General features: G+C 33.5%; 1 protein-coding gene across 1 annotated transcript; it reads right to left on the reverse strand.

Annotated features, from left to right (window-relative positions):
* Nucleotides 1–3,209: 3,209 nt before the first annotated feature.
* Nucleotides 3,210–3,929, reverse strand: LOC145063829 (uncharacterized). Its single transcript, XM_079011406.1, has one exon. It carries the CDS (start codon nucleotides 3,927–3,929, stop codon nucleotides 3,210–3,212), a length of 720 nt encoding a protein of 239 aa, XP_078867532.1.
* Between the last annotated feature and the right edge of the window lie 6,650 nt (nucleotides 3,930–10,579).

Here is a 10,579-nt window from a genome sequence, read left to right on the forward strand (position 1 = left end):
AGTTGAGATGTGAAAGTCTTCGATGCCATAACCAGCTCAAATCAGATGTAGCTTTCGAAAGAAGACAGACAGCTGGTTTGCCTACAATTGGATTGATGTCCAAAGTGAACATGTCACCTTTCCTTTTAGATTTCAGTAATATTTCGTTTGTGTTAACATTCGAAATAATACTTCCTTCTTCGTTGAAAAGAACTTGATTGCCAGTGCCCACAACAAGTTGAGAAACACTTATCAAGTTATGTTGAAGACCTTCAACATATGCAACACGATTCACTGTGAATTGTCTATTTATGATTTTTCCATATCCCTTGACTTGACACTTTTGATTGTTCCCAAACTTCACTACTCCTGCATTTTTTAGACTTGTAAAATCTCTTAAATTCTCCTTTTTCTCAGTCATGTGACGAGAGCAACCACTATCGATGTACCACTTGTTATCATATTGCTCGTCACATAATACCTGCAATCAATGGAAAAATTTAGGTACCCAAGGCTTTTTGGGTCCTTGGAAATTAGATTTCAACTTCGAATGTAATGAGGAACTTTTAACCCAATCACAAACTTTAGTTTTGAGACTATCAATTAAGTTGATTTCATCATCTAAAGAAACTGAAACATAAGTGTTTGATAGTTTCGAATGTTCACTGACATTACCCTTCGCCTCTTGAGTTAGTGATTGAACTGTCTTTGCTTTTGTGACAGGTCTCCATACTTTGACTGAGATATTCGAATCCTTGGATGATGAGCTACTATTCGAAGAAGTATTGACATACTTTTCATATGCTTCATGAATTTGTTCTTTTGAATATTTATTCGACTGATATATTTTTCCTTTTCCTTCAAGCCAATGATCAACGTTCTTTCTTGAAGTCATTCCTTTTTCCCTAGACGTCCTCATTGTTTTTTTCTTTGTGTAATTAGGAAAATTTGGTTTTTGAGGAACAAAATCAACTTTGGGTTTTGTGACATAAGAGTATGCATAGGATGTATCAACTTTTGATTTAAAACTTTGACGTTGAATAACTTTTTGATTTGTGTTAGATCTTTTTGAAAAATCTTTTGTTTTGTTGGTTTCAGAAACTTTCGAAAACTTTGTTTGCTTATTTATTTCAGACCTTGTTTGGTTTGATTAAGATGATTGTTGAGATTTTGAAAAAGAAGCATTTTTAGCTTTGAAAACATTTTTAGTGGATTCTCATTCAGACATCTTTTGAGACTCAATTCTTTTCCAAAATATTTTCTTTCTTGCTTGTCACTTTGAAACGTTGTTTTCCTTTGAAAAGTTGTCAATTTGATCTTTAAATTCCTTAGAGTTTAATTTGACAACTTTTTCTTTTTCTTTTTCAACATTTTTCATTTTCTCTTTTTCAACTTTTGATTTTTCAATCCATTGTTTTTGTGGTTTTTGTCGTTGAAAAATATACGAATTCTTTGTTAAGGTGTTTTCAACTGAGTTTTGATTTGCGAAAAAACCTTCCTTAGTTGTTTTTGAATTGTCTTCCTCAACCATCTTCTTTAACTCTGGTTTGATATTTTCAACATTTCCTTTAGTTACAAAAACTTGATTTGGAAAAATGACATCATCTGTGCATTTGAAATTTGGAAAAACCACCGTGTTTGTTTCAAGATAATGTGGACCTTTTGCATTCATCACTTCTTCAAATTTTTGTGTATCACCATACACTTGGTCAACAATTATTCGTGGAATTTCTTCTTTCTTTGAAGATGCCTTTACTTTCGAAACTTTCTCAACCTCTTCATCATCACTATCATCAGTTTGGTAATCTTTGAGATCCACGAAGTTCATTTCACCAACTTTTGAAGTTGAGGTTATATCTGTTTCATTCTCAACTATCAAATCCTTAACTTTTTCTTTCCCTTTAGAATTCAAAGAAACATTAACAATAGTCAACTGAGAGCAATCAACATCTTCAAGCTCACTAATTCCACTAATATTATCAGTGTTATCTTCAATATCAGCAAAACTGGATTGAGAATCAGATGTTGAATTCTCAGTCCTTTTCAAAATGTGAATTTGTTCAGATTTAGTCAAAGTATCATTTATAATGTTAACTAAATCATTCGAATCAAGACATTCATCAACTTTGACAATTCCATATCTATACTTGTCATTCGGAACTTTATCAAAATCAGCTATCTCTTTTTCACAATCATACGAAATATTATCCACCTTAGCTCTTTCATAAGCTAAAAATGGCAACAAATGTCTATGTTGTTCTTTACTAATTTAACACAAATGATGAAGTTCAGTTATTTTTCCATATAATCTCTTAGCAGTATTACAGTAGATGTTTCTTTGTGCTAATAACAGTTTATTATCACTAGATAAATTGTCCCTATCTACCATGATATTCGTTATTTGGAGTTCTAGACAATCTATCCTAGTGATTTTCAAATCTAACTTCTTCTGAGTCTCAAGCAATTGCATTGACAGCTTCTTAGCCTCATTGCTAGTAGATACCACAATTGAATCAAAATAAGTAATAGTTTCATCAAAAGATACTAATTCAGAATTATAAGCATGTACTGGAATATTAAAAGATTCAAGAATGTTTCTTACCTTTGTTGTCATTGGTGATTTGTTAGCAGCCTTTGATACGAAGCATCTTCCACGCACTTCGTATGAATCCTCCTCTGATTCCTCCTCCATCTTTGCAAAACATGGCTCCATGGGTTTGATTGCGCATCTCCTCATCATCTGATCCAGATGACCAGATTTGATAAGTACCATCTTCCTCCTCATCAGTGCCCTTTGCAACTAGGTACAAATTCTTTGCTTTCGTACGAACTTCCTCCAACTTTTCAGCGTAGTATGCCTCATCCTTCACCTTCAACTTTCTCTCATCTTTCTTCCGAAGCATACAGTCATTTGCAAGGTGATTCGCACCATTGCAATAATAACAGTCAATTCCAGCATCTCCCTTCAGCTTCTTTTCACTTTTTCCCTCAACATGCTTCGAATCTATCTTCTCTTCCTTATTCTTCTTTTCCCTCTTCTTCTTTTCCCCAGCATTTTTACTCAGAAAGTTCCCTTTTATCTCAGACGATTTTGCCTTTGGATTGAAAGGTTTTTTAAAGAACTTTTTCACCTGATTGTTTGAGTAAAAGGCAATTGCTTCATCATCAGAGTTCATGATGAACCCTTCATCTTCATCCGAAGCATCCTTCTCAGCATCTTTCTCAGAAATCTATGACATCAAAGCTAGTGGACCTCCCAACATAGTCTTCGATTCTTCAACTATTTCATTCACTTCGCCTTCATGAGTTTTAAAGTGGTTATACAAGTCATTCAATGTAGATGTGTCAAAGCTCTCTTGGTTCTTCACCATCATACTTACACTCCTCCATTCCTTTCGAAGTCCCATGACAAATATCATATTGAATTCCATTGCTGATCTAGTGATCCCATATTGATTACATCGATATATCAACTCATTCAGACGATCATAATATAGTTCAATTGATTCCCCATCTTTCTCTCTGAAGTCTTTCAGCTCTACTAAACACTGCTTGACAGAATTAACCCTCGTCTTCTCGCTTCCCTGAAATTTTTCCTTAAGATTGTTCCAGATTTCTTTTGCCGTTGTACAACTTCTCACATTGTTGTACACAATAGGAGGTAAAGCTCCTCTCAACTCTCTTACACACCTTTTCTCCAGCTTTTTCAGTCGATCAGATTGATTTTCAACTTCAGAATTACCAGAGGAATAACCAATTGGTTGAACATTCGTTGGTGGATTCAGATCGCCAGTGATGCATTTCCAGAGTTCTTCATCCAAACCGTTGAGATAATCCGGCATACGATCAGCCCACTGATCATAATACTCAGGAATTAGCATAGGAATTTTGGTTGATGATCCTAGAAGATGAGAAAATGAAGTCATGGAATTCAGATTGAATGACGCCATTGTTGTACGGAACAAAACCTTGAGAATTTTTTAAGAAACTTTGAAAATTTGAAAACAAACTGTAAGATTCAAATCACAATCACTCTAAGAACACTCGATTCAATGAATTAAGTGCAGAATCGAATCACAGACTTAGATCTAAGAAATTTTTCACTATTAAAAAGTGAGGAAACTTTTGAATCAAAAAGTTGATTCAAAAACCTTTTGAATACAGTGAAAATCAGATCAGAGATATGATTCCTGCTCTGATACCAATTGAAGAAACAATGAATCAAGTATTGAATGAATTAGAGAATGAATTCAAAGTATGAGTGCGAGATTTGAACACAGAATGTAAATATAATCTGTTTGGCTCGTATTACGCTTTTGCAAAGTTTACAGAGTACAATGAATATTCTGTAAAAACTTCGTTACTAAGAACCTAGTAACCACTCCTATTTATAGGAGAGGAAAGCGTACAAAAAATATACTAAGGACTAAAACATTAAGCTTCGAATATTATACCCTAGTAAAATACATTACAAAAACGTTCGAAGACTCCAAATACAAACTTCGATTATTACAACAATTCGACCCTAACAGATCAGGTCCCAATCTGGCCTGCAGCAATCTCAGCTCGAAAAGATCTGAGCCGCTCCTCCATGATCACCATGATGCCCTCCTTGACGGTACCAAAGATCATCGGGGTAGCGTCAAGTATTCCGCGAGTAACCTCGGCTGCGATAAGATCATGCAACCTCTTGTCAATAGGCTCTACACCAGAGCCTAAGCCTGAGCATGATCCTGATCTTGAAACCAAACCTCATGTGATCATCGCCATCCTGAACTTAAAATATCACAAACAACAATGATAAAGAATTTGACAGGGATTCCTCCTCACCGGACGCCTAAGAGCTATCAGGTATGTCATTCATTCGGGTACATATCTTGTGCTTTTAGTAGTATGGGCCCAATATAATCTTCCACACCTACATGTACCTTCCCCAAGGCCATACTTGATATCCCTAATTCACCCAATCATAAATCATGACTCATAATCACAACACTAACTCAGATCCTAGACGATTCTAGGATTCCCCAATCCTCACCAACCTAGAAAAGTGAATCAGTCATAGTAGGTTGCCATATGCATGCAATTTATACACAAAGAAAATCACATAGACTGTCAAATAAAACTTCTACCCTAAACCACAACTAAAAAAAGGAACAGGAATAAGGCAGGTTTCCTCATTCTAGGGCTATGCAATCCTAAGCATGTACAACTTTGAAAGTATACACTTAGCAAATAATCCATTCAACATCAATTTCCATAAATATCATAGCATAGCTAAAGCATTGGGAACACTTACTTGAGCTCGGCCGATTACGTGCATCGCACTCTCCCCCCTTTACTTAAAAAAACCGACTTCAAGAAAAATTTAACTTTTGATTTCTTTTTTTTTTTTTGAAAAACAATTTTACCATTTCCTCAATTTGAATTCTAACACACCTAAGAGTGTGACTGAATCTCTCAAACCAAGGCTCTGATACCAACTTGTAACATCCCAAAATTTCAAGTAAATTTTTTTCATTTAAATATTAACAATCCATGTTTAATAATTAGAAATTCTCATCATAAGTTGTTTCCAAAATCCAATACATCAACATATTATTCAGAAAGATCAGAGTGTCCATAATAACTAGTGGGGAAAATGTTGGAGAGTGCACGCTGCATCATCAAGTCGGGCCCTTGCCCTTAGAGCTAGAAGTACCTGTAACATCCAACAAAACTATAAGCGCATGCGTAGTGAGTTTCCTAAAACAAAAGAAACATATAATCACATAATGCCAAGCACACATACATATAAGGTTGCCATGGTCTTCATTTGGAATGCCATGGGCTACCTCCATGGTCTTATATACCTGAGCCATGGGCTCCTCCTATGGTCTTGCCAAGTGTCATGGGCTCCCCCCATGGTCTTCACATAATTCACATATAGATCAAATAGCAACCATTATATATTCCATGATTAAACATTTCATATCAATTAATGGGCCGACTTTGGTGCCTTCGGCCCATGAGTGTACTGAGAAGACTCAACTCAAATACTGAACAATAGCTGACTATGTCCCGGCTCCGAGTATCAGCTCTACTTAACCCCTAAACATAAGCAATTCCTTAAATACAACTAAATATGCCCCAAAATCCCCTTATAGGTCAAACTTGGTCAAAGACTAAAGTCAGAGGTCAAAGTCAACAGTCCGAGTTGACCCAACTCGCCGAGTTGTGCTTTAACTCGTCGATTTCTTCATTAAGTGCACAGTTCAGGAAAACTCTCATCAACTCGCCAAGCTCACTGATGAACTTGTCGAGTTAGCCAGAAATCTAACAGCTTAATGCATTAAGTTGTTTCCCTCAAATCTAGGAACTCCAAATCTCAGATCTCCTTCGATAAGATGTCTACAAGGGTAAAGTCTCCAACTTTAACCTTAGGAACCATCCAAAGTGAGTCAAACCCAAACCATAGACTCATTAGAGTGAGGCTTGACCCATTAAGCCCTTAAACTCTCAAAACAATGTCCCAAAATGCAGATTTGGCCTCCAAATGCTAGAAAATCATGTAAAGCTTCCAACTTTAAACCCTAGGGCTCAGTATGGGTTTAATAAAGGACTTATTGCATAAATGGGACCTATGAACTAGTAAAGCTTGCAAATCTAAGCCAAAAGAGGCCATAAAATGGCTAGATCTACCATGTCAAACCGTGGAACACTCAACTTCTTAGATAACTCAACCATTAGCCCAAAATCAATATAAAACCCTAAAACAAAGAGATCTAAACAATAACAAAGCAAGGTATAAAATTGATACCTCCAAATGACTCGAATGAGTGAGGAGATTCTAGATCTAGGTCTTCCCTCCAAGCTATGCACCTTCAACATCAAAGATTCTCCAAAAGAGGGAAAAATATCAAAACTTAAGGCCCTCCACAAGCTCACACACTCATAAGGACGATGAAACACACTCTTAGGGTTTTCTGTACAGAGGAGGCTAGTAAAGAGGTCAACCAAGAGACTTAAGGCCTTTAAATAGGGTGCAAAACCCTAAAAATTAGGGTTTCCTTCCCAGTCGCCAACTCACTGAGTTAAGGCACCTCAACTCGCCGAGTCGGTTCATTAATTACCGCGACCAAAGCCCACTCAACACGCCGAGTTGAAGATTTCAACTCGTTGAGTCCAACATGAAAAACCAACAATGTAGGGGAATAAATTCATATTGGAACCAAGCGTTACATGGGTGCGACGATATCCGACGATAGAAGTCAGCGGCGAGCAATCGACGACGAGAAATCGAGAATCGCCTAAAGAGGCGGCGAGAGAAGAATGGAGGTTGTGCTGTTTGTTTTTCTTGTTTGCTATAGCATACAAATGAAACTTGTATTAGGTTAAGGGTATATTGGTCAATTCCTAAATGTAGTGAAATAAGTAGTTTTTGATAAGTGGACCAACTTATATAAAATGATTTATTGGAGGTACCAAACAATTATAAGTCATTTAAAAAAAATTGTCATCCAAAAAATATTTTGACTTATACCGATATAGAATCGATAACAAATCCAAAAACTTCTTAAATAATCTCGGCCAAACACCCTTTAAACACACGACTACAAGAGTCACATAAAATCATTATGTATGATAATTAGTTTTAATACGAATTTTCAGTGTTTCTCCTTTCATTTTTATGTTAAAGTTTCAAATTTTCCCATTACATTTCAATCTTTATTTATACCATATTTGGTATTATTACATTAGTTCATTTATAAAAAATATAAAGTAATAATATTAATAATGTACTAAATTACATAGTTAATAGACAACTTCAATGATATTAAAATACTATAAATATTGGATTTTTTATGGGATTAAAGTCATTTAATCCCGAAACTTCTATCCATAAGAATAAAATTCTAAATGTACAATAAAAGAAAAAAAGAACCGAATGGATTTACGATCTCTTTCGTTTTAATATATATATATATATATATATATATATATATATATATATATATATATATATATATATATATATATATATATATATATATATATATATAATTTTAATATATTTTTATTTATATTATTTTTAATATGTATTTAAATATTAACATTTTAGTTTTCAAAAATTTATTTTATATGTCTATTATTTTTTATTAATATAGTATTATTTTAAAAATTTTAATCTATAATGGATTTATTTTGTTCAAATGACAAATAAAATCTCAATTTATTATTACGGTTATTTTATATTTATATTAATGTTTGCTACTACCCAACACAATTATTTATTTATTTATTCGGATCTTAAGAACTATATGAAATAAAATATGAATTTGATTTTATTAATCTGGAGGGAGTAGTGCCACCGAAACCGCACTCCCTCATCCGCCACATAAGCGTTATGTCATTTTTTACCACACAAGTGTGGCTTCTTGCCACACCAAGGGGATGATGCCACATTCTTTTTGTTAACTATTTTAATTTAATCAAACTTATTTTTTTAATAAAAAAAATATAATTTTAACAAGATGATATTTCATTAATTAAAAATACAAATACCATACATTACTTAACTTAAAAAAAAAACTAAAAATTTAGAACATGACATTTTTCAAAAAAAAAATAGAGAAAAGGAGTAGAGATATGGTTAAAGGTTGTGTAAAAATGTTGTGTAATTTAAATAGGTGTGGTGCCACAATTTTTTTTAAAAATGTAATTTAAATAAAAAACTTCAAATTATATAATTTTAATAAAAAAAAAAAGTCATACAACCACTTTGTTTCATCACCAAATATAAAACCAAAAAATTAAATATTTTTCATATTTTAGTCATTATCTAGAAATAATACAAAAAAAAATACTAATGTTGATTTGTTTTAGTCGTGGGTTTTGTAGCACAATATAAGCTTTAACCAGCTTAAAAAATTAACGCATGAGAGAGAGAATTTAGAGAGAGAGAGAGAGAGAGAAGTATTGTGCGGTAGTAAACAACCGTGGATGGAGGGAGCACAGTTCAAACCACACCCAAGGGATGGTGTGCTGTATACTGAGGTGGCAAAACCGTGGATGCTACCGCACCCACTCCCTCTAGTCTCATAAGATAATTCAACTGTAGAATTATTACAATTAGTGTATACTACAAATGGAGGAATGTAGAAATATAATCGAACAACATAAACAGTTTTCCATTCAACAGATTGTGTTGACCTGTAACGCCAGAGTGGCAAAATAGTAGGAATTCAATACGCTCATTGCAAATCAACATTCACATAATGAGCACCTTGAACAAGAACGATATAAATAACTCTATGATTATGATTTAAGATACCTCATGGAGCAATTCATAGTGGAAAACGTGTTGATGAACCATCTTTGCTTAGAAAATGAATAATTACACCATAGTTAGTAGCAATTAGAAAACCAATCAACAACATAATCAACCAATGATCTTTAGGGGTGAAACTTGATCCATAGAAATTCAATGAGTGGTTTAATCTTGGATGAAAAAAGAATAAATCTTCTAATTTGTTTTCCCTTGTCAAAAAATTTGCACGATTACAATAAACATAGCAATTTTGATCTACAAATTTCATAACATCTTGCATTTGAGTTTTACCTTCTCTCTCCATATATATATATATATATATATATATATATATATATATATATATATATATATATATATATATATATGTATATATGTATATATATATATATATATATATATATAAGTAGGATCAAATGAGAACACCTAAAAGGTTGAGAACGCGAGAACAGATCTGAACCATCTAATTTTTAAGAAGTGTGGCTATAATTCATTGTTATTTTTCTTATTATTAACATATTTAAATTTTAAATTTTAAATTAAAGAAAATTATAAAGACTATTAAGGTAAATAAGCATTACCCTAATTTTGTAAACTCCTATAATTACTCTATGTCCCTCTATTTTGTTGACCTAATCTTATAGAACGGACAATCGAAATATTCATCCTCTTATCGCCTAATCCCTACGCCACCATTCTACTTTTCTCGTCATCGAACCTCGCCATCCTCTTAGTTCATCTTATTCTTTTACCCATCTCATGTTTAATGAGAATCCATGGCATATATTCCTAAAAAGGATGTAGATCAATCAAGAGAAACAACAAATGGGTAGAGATCGATTGAGAGAAAGCGAAATACAAAGACGTATTAGTGGAATGTGTTTCGATTCTTTTTATCGTGCGATATCAATCGTCCGGTTACTTTCATAATCGAAAATTTAGAAGGGCGTCTACCTTCGACTAATTCCACTAACCCAGGTGAGTTTCCTTGCAATTCCAGTCATTTACTTAGAGTTACTGTTTACGAATCCCTAATACGATTTTTGGTATCTGTTAGAGTTCATTATTCAATCCATTTCGTATGAATTGAAGGGACCAAATATTTATGATATTTATGCACCGTAAGCTACTAGTTTCACCATTTTTCAAAATTTATATAACTTTCATATTAGTAAAACAAAGAATTCCCGAATTTTTTATTGTTCAATTTCATTTATTGTTAGGTTTGGGATGTTTCTTGTGGGAAAAATGAGGGGTTAATTGGTGGGGCTACCATTCATCTCTTTAATT

This window comes from Lactuca serriola, chromosome 7, assembly GCF_051521515.1.
Source record: "Lactuca serriola cultivar US96UC23 chromosome 7, Lser_US96UC23_V15, whole genome shotgun sequence".
NCBI lineage: Eukaryota > Viridiplantae > Streptophyta > Magnoliopsida > Asterales > Asteraceae > Lactuca > Lactuca serriola.